We start from the raw sequence: 11,449 nt of genomic DNA on the forward strand, positions 1-11,449 counted from the left end.
TAAGACCATATTCTATTAAAGAGATCACAAATATCATAACGTCATTAAATAATACAAACGCTGTTGGACATGACGAAATAATGACAAAAGTAATAAAATACTGCAAAAATGAAATAGCACCTATTTTAACTTACTTAATAAATCAGTCGTTCAGTCAAGGTTGCTTTCCTAACGCATTAAAATTATCCGTGGTCAAGCCACTCCACAAAAAGGGAGATAAAAGGCAATTAGGTAATTATCGTCCCATTACGCTTGTCCCAGTAATATCGAAAATCTTTGAAAAGGCAATGCACAAACGTATAACTGAATTTATAAACAAATTTAAAATATTTAAAAATGAGCAATACGGGTTTCAAAGTAAAAAGTCAACAACTCAAGCCTGCTTTAACTTAGTAAGTAAAATTATAAAAAGTATGGATGCAAAAGAAATTGTAATATCAATATTTATTGATATGACAAAAGCGTTTGATTTTGTCTCACACAAACTTCTAATGGATAAACTTGACAATTATGGCATTAGAGGACCTGCCCTGGAATGGATAGAATCCTTTCTCAAATGTAGAAGGCAGTGTGTAGAAGAAAATTTAAATGATAATAATGAAGTAGTGAGTTTTAAATCGTCATTTGAAACAAATAAATATGGAGTACCACAAGGCACGGTTCTAGGGCCTCTTCTTTTTCTATTCTATATAAACGATTTACCAGATATCACAAATAATAATATGACTCTTTTTGCAGATGACATTTCTATTCTTCTGACATGTAATAATAATAACATAAGTGAATTCGAAGCTGAAATAAATAATACCGTAGAATCAATAATTAAATGGCTAGAATATAATAATCTATGTATCAACATTAATAAAACTAATTTTATTCAGTTTAGACATTATAATAAACGACATGTAAATCTTAATGTTAACTATAAAGGCCATAAAATTAATGAAACAACAAATTGTAGATTTTTAGGAATAGAAATTGATCAAAACTGCTCATGGAAATATCAGATAAATAATGTGTGTAATAGACTAAATAGATTTGTGTACGTATTACGTCGACTAGTAAAGACTGCTAGTTTGAATACTGCTCTCACAGCATACCATGGTTACGTGTCATCAGTACTCCGTTATGGCCTGATTATATGGGGAAATTCAACAGATTTTAATAAGGCATTCATAGTTCAGAAAAAATGTCTACGAGCTATTCTTAACATGCCTCCTTATGAATCATGTAAGCCTGTCTTTCAAAAACATGGAATATTGCCACTTCCATGTATGTACATTTTAGAAATTGCAAAGTTTGTCAAAACGAACTTTCATTATTTCAAAACTCTGCATGATAATGTTGGAAAAAGAGGATTGAGAAATCAAGATAAATTAGTGTCTGATAGGATCTCCAAAACATCATTATACCAAAAAAATTGTTACTCTATGTGCATAAAAATCTTTAACAAATTGCCGATGGAGATTAAAATGCTTCCATTTAAACAATTCTGTCATAAATTAAAAAAATGGTTGCAAGAAAAAAATTTTTATACAGTGGATGACTTCGTACGACATATTAAGGCTTAATTTCGAGATTTGATTAAGTAATTAATTTCATCAATGTAATTAATTTATTATTATGTTAATATTAACATGCACTTAAATAAGACTATTTTAGGTTTTCTCTGACATCATATTTTAAATTTATTTTTTATTTTTTAGTACCTATGTTAATAGTAACTAAATGTGTAACTGACACTATTGTAAAATTGCGCGCCATTGATGGCAGATTGTAATTGGACTTTAATATTTTTAAGACCCTATGTACATACAATTTTGCAATTAATAAACTTATCTTATCTATCTTATCTTATCTTATCCCACTATTGAGCCTTCTCCCGAATAAGAAGGGTTTAGTCATAGACCATAGTCTGCCACAATGGCCCAGTGCGGATTGGCAAACATCATACACCTTTAATGTGACCTTTAAAAACATTATGGAGATCTTACAGGCAAGTAGCTTACCTCGTGATGTTTTCCGTCAGCTAAAGCAAGTGATATTCGATTGCTTAAAACGCACATAAAAAGTTAGAGGTGTGTAGGTAGGCGGGATCGAACTCCAGACCTCCCAAATAGTCTTTGACTATGTCCATGCAAAAATCACGTCGATCTGTTGCACCCCTCGCGCCTCTCTACCCGCCTTCTCTACTCCTGTCCCGCTGGCAAGATAGGTACATACCGATCTCTAAGCCCAATGCAAATAGGAATGTTAATTGAGCAGATTTGGATTTTGGAAGCAAGCGGCATCGCGTCAGTTTAATTAATCGTTCCTTTTTCTAACCGACTTAGTAGGCCAGTTTCTCAATCACCACGATTTAGGAATGCAATTCCTTACAGCATCAGGGTTGAGAGTTGGGTCCTCTAGTTTAACGATAAAGTCTTTACTAGGTAGGTGCCTCCAATATCAATTTCTAATCGACAGTTTCTAAATCCCATCAGTTTTGGTGGTCAGGTTCCCTGCAGCATCAGGATTGAGGAGTTGGCAAATTTTTTTATGGGACAATGTCGCAAAGTTTCCTTATCGATTAAAAAAAAATAGTCAAATCCGAGTGAGTGAACCGACTTCTACCTATAGGTAGAAAAATAAAACTCCTCCTTTTTTGAAAGTCGGTTAAAAAAGTAGCCTATGTTACCCCCTGGGTAATCCTCTACTTATCTGTGGGGAGCCAGTATTTCGTGTAGGTGATGCTGTTGACTCAGAATGCTCGTATCTTGGCAAAACACTTGTGTCTTTACATTTGAAACGCACAGTTTCTGTTGCTCATTGTCCTTGACATATTATTCGGTCGGACAGTTTCATAGTTGCTTATTTAATTGTCCGTATAAATTAATCTATGATAAATCGTGTCACCACGCCATGTAAAACTGTGCCACATGTATGCCACTAGTGACTAGGTACTAGCTCTATTAATAGCACTCACGTCACCGGCCGCGGCGATCGCCCGCACCGTGTTAGCGCGGAGGCTGTGCGGGGCGTTCCCTCCCTGATTGCCATCTCGACCTGTCGCGTACTATAGGTACCTTCTTTTTTAAATTACCAACATGAGAATGTTTAACAAATCCAATTTTAGACAGCAAAAAACCACGAAGGTTTAAAAAGTGTCATTCCGTCTACTTATTAATCTCTACATAGTACAAAATAAAGTCGCTTCCCGCGTCTGTATGTATGTATGAACGCCTAGATCTTTTAAACTACGCAACGGATTTTAATGCGGTTTTCACCAATAGATAAAGTGATTTAAGAGGAAGGTTTTTAGGTATAGTTTAATTCTCAAAATTTAGAAATCCTTAGAGAAATTGAAATAATGTGAATTAGGTCGGAAAAAAATCCTCTCATTTGCGAGTTTCCGAGGCAATGACACCTCAATGACACCACATTAGTATCTACATTGCACCCATGCGAAGCCGGGGTGGGTCGCTAGTACATAATAAATAATAATAGTGCTTCTATATATACTACTCAATGTTCTTCAAATACTTCTGAAATCTATTTTTGCTCAATGAAAATCAAATCAGCATGGCTTGATTGACAGGAATATCATCATCATCATCATCTCAACCCATCAAGGCTAACTATCTATAGTTGGCCATACATAATATTTTGTTCTCCTCTTGAACAAAATATGTATCTCTCAGAATGAAAAGGTTTTAGGCCATAGTCCACCAAGAAGGTCAAAATAGGCAGACTTTACACATCTTTGAGAAAAACAAAGGAATTTCAACAGGAATGCAATATACCTAACTACCTAATCATTTAAAGTAAGATAGTCAGAGGAAAGAAACCAGTATGAATTTAATTAAAAAATAATTTATGAAATTAAAAAGTAATTAACTATCAATTATGTCTTAATTATAAATAATAATAATAATAGGCATTCATAGATAGGTTGATTAGGTAATACATATTTACCTAAAATACATAAGATACCTACCTACACATCGAAGGATAAAACATAGAAGCATTCTGTACCTACGAGGTACGCGTAGCGTAACGAAAATTCTACCATGGTGGTCGATGCATTTAACTCTAGGTACCGCATGCATTTTCATTTCTTTCGATTGTTAGGTACTCCGTAACGTAAAGAGCATGATCCCGTCAACAAACTGAAGTAATACAGTTTGGCGGAATGTGTATGGATATTATTTGTAAATAGTTAATTATTATTAGTCCTCCTGCATTCATTTCTTAAAAACTGCCAGTTTGTACGGCAGCGACCAGTGTCGCATCTAGTGAATTATGAACCTGTTGCAATTTACGCTAATTTAATTGGTCAAAGTTACTCGTACGTGCTCAACAGACGCGAGTTTGCCTCTATTTTCAAATGACAACAATTATTATTGTTAGAAACGCGTCTTCTATGTTTAATCATTCGCTGCTTCAACATTAATAATAGGTAATTGTAGATACTTATATTTAACACATTTCGGAACATCTCACACTAAGTTTCTCTCCAATAAAGTTAAGCTCTATTGACGCTGTTACCCATAGTGACCCAGTAGCTCCGGATGACTAGGAGGAAGTAAACGTTGAGCACTGAAACAAATGCAATCGTTGTTAAGGTTTCGTATCGAAGGGTGCCAACGCCTCCAGCCCCCACTGCCCGTCCGTCTGTCTGTCTGTCAGTGGACTGTATCTCATGAACCGTAATAGGTAGAAAGTTGAAATTTTCACAGTGTGTTTTAAACTACACTGTGGCTAATTCCGACGTGCAATATGCGACCAAAAGTAAAGTACATCGGCCTTTAGAACATTTCGGCTTTGTAGAGCGATGACTCTGTCACTATAATTATGATGTTTTGTCGATCTCGACGACAGTGACAGTGCTCTACAATTAATTTGCTATCTCCTTCTAAAGATTTCTACATTACTCTCGGCCGCGTACTGTACCCAAACTCTAAACTAAAATGACACGTTTAAATCTATTGCTAATCCCTATCATAATGTTGCTTGCGGAAAAGAATAGCACTAGATTTAGACCCGTTAATTTAGTTTAGTTTAGGGATTGTGTACAAGAGAATCGGTCCCCATTGTGTGAGTACTGTGAACGTGCCAGCTCTTATTAACCGACCTGTGTGCGTGATGACAATAACATATGGATCCGAGACATGGCCGCTAACTATGGGCCTCATAAGAAAGCTCAGAGTCACTCAGCGGGCGATGGAGATAGCTATGTTTGGAGTGATATGATCTAATCAGAAATGAGGAGAGCCAATGTAACCACCATAGCCCAACGAGTTGCGAAGCTGAAGTGGCAATGGGCAAGTTCGAAAAACCCATAGACGTTGGGGTCCCAAGGTAATGCAATGGCGACCTCGCACCTGAACACGCAGCGTTGGAAGACCCCCCCACTAGGTGGACGGACGAAATCAGATGAGTCACAGGGAGCCGCTGGATTCAGGCGGCGCAAGACTGGCGTGTGGAAGTCCCTACAAGATACCTAGTCCAGCAGTGGACGTCTATCGGGTGATAATGATGTCACGTTTTTTTTATTTATTTAGATAAAAGTTAGCCCTTGACTGCAATCTCAGGTGGTAAGCGATGATGCAGTCTAAGATGATAGCGGGCTAACCTGGAAGGGGTATGGCAGTTTTTATTAAACCCATAACCCTTTTGGTTTCTACACGGCATCGTACGTGAACGCTAAATCGCTTGGCGGCACGGCTTTGTCGGTAGGGTGGTAACTATACCACGGCCGAAGCCGCCTACCAGACAACTAAACACTAATTGTGCGAAGCCTTCCACCAGACCAGACCAGAAATTTAGAAATTATAAAATTCCAAACCCCTGCCAGGAATCGAACTCGGAACCTCCCACTAATAAGACCACATTGCTTGCCACTGCGCCAGGGAGGTCGTAACAACGTCCGCAATCCGCATCCCTCCTGTTTGTTTTAGGTAGTTACTTAATCATATAGGTACTTACATATTTGTATGAGAGTGCCGACGATGTAGCCCACGTCAGGAGGTAGCGTGGCACATCGCACTATGTACATGATGGTGTATATGATGATGAAGATCAGGTCATATATCAAAAACGCCTTTACGTAGCCTCGTCTGTCCTGAAAAAAAAATTATTAATGTTTTTATTGTAGATAACGGCATATATATCACGATTAATTTGATGTTTTTATTTGTCAATATTTCAACCCAACTGCACGGGTCCTGCCAGGGGATTCGCTATCTCAGTGTCTAACACTAAATGATATCCACCGGCACCGAGGTTGGTTGGTTCTACATTGCTGCGTCACTGGATGACATTAAAATACTTTTTATATACTTGTAGGTAGGTACCTTGTGTATTCCAACAACCAGGAGTATAGAGAAGGTCAGGAGGGCGGCCACTAGTATGAGCACGATGACGTACACAGCTATGAGCGCCGCCACGGCCGCGGCGCTCTCGTCGACCTGCGCGTCCGCAGTCGCCACCACCGCGCCCACCGCCACCAGGGTCACGATGGAAACTATTGCGAGGATTATGGACGCTATCTGTAAAATAATCAAAACATGTTCATCATCATCAATCCATGAGATCTCAGAATGAGGAGGGCTTTAGCCGTAGTCCGTCATGCTGGCCAAGTGCGGATTGGCAGAATTTTGTTTATTTGGTTTGCTGTAGGTACGGCTACTGACACTACCACAGAGTAAAGATACCTATGTTATTCTTCACCTACCAGAGGTTCGACGGAACCGTCTAGACTCTAGACAGAGCAATCGAGCTATAACCGGTAATGAACGACCCGGGATCTCCATAGTAATGCTGGGACATATTTTACCACGAGATCATAACCGTTGGGCTACTGTGTGTACTGTGTATCGCCTTTACATTGAAAATCGCGCTTATTCTAAAAATCATCACTAAGTATTTCTGAGCACGGGTCTCTCAGAACGAGAAAGGCATAGAGGCTAGAGTAGGCTTGTCGAAATGTTTGAGCGATATTTAATTCTTCGATATATCGATATAAAATTCCAACTATCGAAAAGGTATAAAAATCGATATTTTTTCAGCCCTACAAACAAATTACTTACTACCTACATACATTTTTATTTTTGCTTACCTAAGTACTATATTTTTTCATTCAAAATATCGATGCTCGATCGGATTAGGCTCAAAAGACTAGAACCCAGAGTCGTAATAAAATCTATCGGATTGGTCATTGATTGGTAAGTTTAAAATATTATTTTTTTAATTTAAAATTTTAATGTTATCTAGGACCTACGACTTACAAATTAGAAATTGGACCGATACATTAATAATTGTAAAAATATCGATATCGATATATTATATCGATATTTTTTGGCACTTCCGATATCCCTAGGCTAGAGTCCACCAATTAGTGCGGATTAGCAGACTTCACACATCTTTGAGAACATCGTGGAGAACTCTCACGTATGCAGGTTTCCTCGCGATAGTTTTTTTTCGCCTAGCAAGTATTATTTATTTAGTAAGAAGTGCGTGCCCGGGATCGAACCCCCGACCTCCCAAGAGGCCGCTTAAGCACTAGACTATCATCCTATAGAATAATAACTAAGTGAGTAGTTATTGTAATAAATCTACCAGTTGTAAGTAGCCGAGGATGAGGCAGCCAGTCCTCAGCGGCACGCAGAAGCAGCAATTATCAAATTCAATCATGATTGATCTGCAATAAGAAGTTTTTTTAATAGAAAGTAGGTCTGTAGGTAGGTACAGTAGAAACTCTATTATCCGGCCCTCGGTTATACGGATTCGCGATTATCCGGACTACCAACCGAAAATTGTTCGGTCAAGTGCGAATCAGACTCGCGCACCGAGGGTTCTATACTCGGGTATTTTTCCGCCATTTTGTACAATAAACCAAAAACTATTATGCATAAAAATAAATAAAAATCTGTTTTAGAATGTACAGGCAAAGCCCTTTCATAATGATATCCCACTTGGTATAGATATCTTACTTTGAAAATTGTAAATACTATTTATAGTGAACTACATAAGTAATATGCACAAACCCCGCTTTTCTTCATAAATTCGATTATCCGGATTTTCGATCATCCGAATCCCTAACGACAACAATTAGTCCGGTTAATCGAGTTTCCACTGTATAGCTATTTATTACGCGTCAGGTCGAGATGACAGTCGGGGCGGGAACGCTACGCAAATCCGAACAGCCCAACGAGCGGACGTTGACGACTTGACGAGCGGGTGTGCGGGACACCCTCCCCCCGCCTCATAGCCCGGTTGCCATCTCGACCTGTCGCGTATTATAGTTATCGTAGAATTTGCTTAGAATAAAATAATAATAATATAAAATTATTTTATGTACTTACAAGATAATTATTACACTAGGTAGGTAAGTAGGTGGTACCTAATGATTAGGATTGCATGTATTGATTAGAGTAATTTTACAAATTACCTATTATAATTATGGTAGATAAGTATGCATGCTCGCTAGGTAGAAGACCAATATCTACAAATTTTTTAGGGTTCCGTACCTCAAAAGGAAAAACGGAACCCTTATAGGATCACTTCGTTGTCTGTCTGTCTGTCTGTCAAGAAACCTACAGGGTACTTCCCGTTGACCTAGAATCATGAAATTTGGCAGGTAGGTAGGTCTTATAGCTGGCATTTGGGGAAAAATCTGAAAACCGTGAATTTGTGGTTACATCACACAAAAAAAATTAAATTGAGGTCTTGAACTAATAATTAGTATTTTCAATTTTCTAAGTAAGATAACTATATCAAGTGGGGTATCATATTAAAGGTTTTCACCTGTGCATTCTAAAACAGATTTTTATTTATTTTTATGTATCATAGTTTTTGAATTATCCTGCAAAATGTCGAAAAATACGACTGTAGTACGGAACGCTCATTGCGCGAGCCTGACTCGCATTTGGCCGCTTTTTTTAATTATACCAACTAGTAAGTATTTACACGAAAAATTGCAAGTTTCTAGAATCTATATCCACCGTGTTTTTTTCAGTTCCCTCCCCGATTGTCATCTCGACATGTCGCATAGGTAGGTACCATGAAAAACAAATAAGTAAGATAATATCAAAGTACCTACTTACCTATCTAAAAGTAAAATAGTAGGTAACTAGTAAGTACGCACTCACCTTTATTTTAATTTAAAAAAAACAGAGTCCACAAAATCTTCACTTGAACCTTCCTTTTCACTTCGAGTCTTATGATAGGAATGCAACAAGTGAGTTTTGCTTGGACAAGTATATTACAGGTACCTACATAATATTGCACTTTATTGATAATATCTCTATATCTATCACTTTCCAACTAACAATTTGTGTGCTTGTCTAGAAAGAGATGCATTATTGTTTGTAAGTATTCAGGTTCTTATAATGGCAATTATTAGGGTGACGGTCATTTTTCATATGCATCTAATCATTCCAATATTCATGTTCAATCATGGTACGCCAGCCCACTACTGAGAACGGATCTCCTCTCAGAATGACAAGGGTTTAGGCCATTGTCTGCCACGCTGGCCCAGTGCGGATTAGTAAACTTCACACACCTATGAGAACATTATGAAGAACACTCAGGCATGTAACCTGCATGGCAGGCAAGAAACCTTTCTCACGCCAATTTTTTTTATCGATAGAGCAAGTGATATTTAATTGCTTAAAACGCACATAACTCAGAAAAGTTAGAGGTGCGTTCCCGGGAACGAACCCCCGACCTCGCAAAGAGAAGGCCGAACGTCTTAACCACTAGGTCCATGTTGAATATTATTTCAGACTAGCGTGTTTTGTGAATTATTAAGGAACATGCATACAAACAAATATTTAAATTTTAAACACAGATTGGTCGTTCCGTAGTCAGGGGTAGAATATGCTTATTATTGTTTATTACATGAAATGCCTATCAAAAATATTGGTGCCGATTCTGCTGGCAACTAAATTAGAGAGTAGGTATTCGCATCTTTTTCTTACCAATGTAATAAAAGAAGGACAGACAAACTTATTTTAATTTTATTTTAAACTGTCACGTGACTTTAGGTGCCAATCTAGCGCACATATTTTAAATTTGTTGAGTAGCACTGTTTTTTTTTTTTTTTTTTTTTTTTAAGGTCTTTTTTTAAGTTGTAAGGTCGAGGAGTTGGGACTTCGAGTCCAAGCATAAAGTCATTGCTTGGTACCTACAATATTAATTCACTATTAACACTTCCTGAATCTTGATAACTTAGGCGGGCAGTAACCCTTCAGCATCAGGATTGAGGATCCAGATTTTTTATGGTACCACCACGGAAACATCCCCTGTTGATTTCGGTGAACATACATTAAAAAAAAAACGGGCCGAGTTGAGAACCACCTCCTTTTTGGAAGTCGGTTAAAAATAGGTAATCAATTGGGTATTTGACTAGTTACATCAAAACTAAAGTATTTCTAAGTGATTTTTAAGTGGTCTTCGAAAATACGTAAAATCCACGTCCTTTCTAGTGAATAACCATTTTAAATTATCGATTAAACCAAAAAAGTACGTCATTATGATGTGACGTCACATTCCAGTATTTCATAGAACATCGCATAGGTACAAAGCGCGCGTTTTGACGTTTGATAAAAAGTTACTGATTTGTCTAGTTGTCAAATACCGTATAGCTCATATAACTATTACACTTTTTGATGGTCGGTTGTTGGATTTGTAAGATGATATAGTGGTGATAATTATTACGCAAACTTAAAACTAAAGCTACGAGTTGCGAAACCCTGTAGGATGCAGACAGACGCGTCTTTACCTATGGTGCAGGGTGTGCGGCGCACACGGGCGCCGGGTCTAAGGGGGCGCCGAGCGCCCTCTAATGCGACACCTGCAAAGATGCGTGTTATGGCCGACGCCGTCATCATTTAAAATCATCATTTAAAATTGCACCATTTGCATCCGAATTTCCGTTTGAAAATATAACTGTTAGTATTCCATTTTGACCCTGCTCCTACTAGACTAGAGGGCGCCAGCGTACTGGTTGCACACGGGCGCCACAAGGGCTAGAGACGCCTCTGGATGCAGATGATCTTAATTTAGTTAAGAGAAAGACAAAGGAATCAGAAACATTGTCCTTTCATAGTGTATCATTATGGTGTCTCTAGCATACGGCTGAAATGACGGGAAGTTACCGTATTGTAATGGTTTGATAACGTTCTTCAGGGAAAACATCTCGAGTTGAAGTAGGTACCTACCTTATAGCTATTGTAACTATTAGTCAGACTTTATCTGTAGGTATGTCCGTCAGGTCACGATTGATTAGATATGAGTCAAGCCCTTTATGAACATAACCCGACGAGATTAAGGTGCCGGTCCACTGCAGCGATGTATAGTCAAGATTATCAATATATAGACGTCCATCGCTGGATATAGTTGCCTATCGATAGTTAAGGCAAAACCGATAGTAACTGCAACCTATCGATAGTATCGTGAAGTCAAA

At 38.0% G+C, this 11,449-nt stretch overlaps 1 protein-coding gene across 1 annotated transcript; it reads right to left on the bottom strand.

Moving 5' to 3' along the window:
* Nucleotides 1-3,819: 3,819 nt before the first annotated feature.
* Nucleotides 3,820-9,233, bottom strand: LOC117989657 (lysosomal-associated transmembrane protein 4A-like). Its single transcript, XM_034977050.2, has 5 exons — nucleotides 9,132-9,233; nucleotides 7,600-7,681; nucleotides 6,336-6,530; nucleotides 5,968-6,103; nucleotides 3,820-4,578 (listed from the first exon to the last, which is right to left on the bottom strand). Exons 2-5 carry the CDS (start codon nucleotides 7,672-7,674, stop codon nucleotides 4,505-4,507), a joined length of 480 nt encoding a protein of 159 aa, XP_034832941.1. The 5' UTR covers nucleotides 7,675-7,681; nucleotides 9,132-9,233; the 3' UTR covers nucleotides 3,820-4,504.
* Between the last annotated feature and the right edge of the window lie 2,216 nt (nucleotides 9,234-11,449).

Source organism: Maniola hyperantus, chromosome 16 (assembly GCF_902806685.2).
Source record: "Maniola hyperantus chromosome 16, iAphHyp1.2, whole genome shotgun sequence".
Classification (NCBI taxonomy): domain Eukaryota; kingdom Metazoa; phylum Arthropoda; class Insecta; order Lepidoptera; family Nymphalidae; genus Maniola; species Maniola hyperantus.

Coding starts and splice junctions, on each gene's coding strand:
- LOC117989657 (XM_034977050.2), bottom strand. CDS start 7,674: ATGATTGAATTTGATAATTGCTGCTTCTGCGTGCCGCTGAGGACTGGC. Junction 6,531..7,599: donor TCCTCGGCTACTTACAACTG/GTAGATTTATTA, acceptor ATTATTTTACAG/ATAGCGTCCATAATCCTCGC. Junction 6,104..6,335: donor TGGTTGTTGGAATACACAAG/GTACCTACCTAC, acceptor TTTTTTTTTCAG/GACAGACGAGGCTACGTAAA.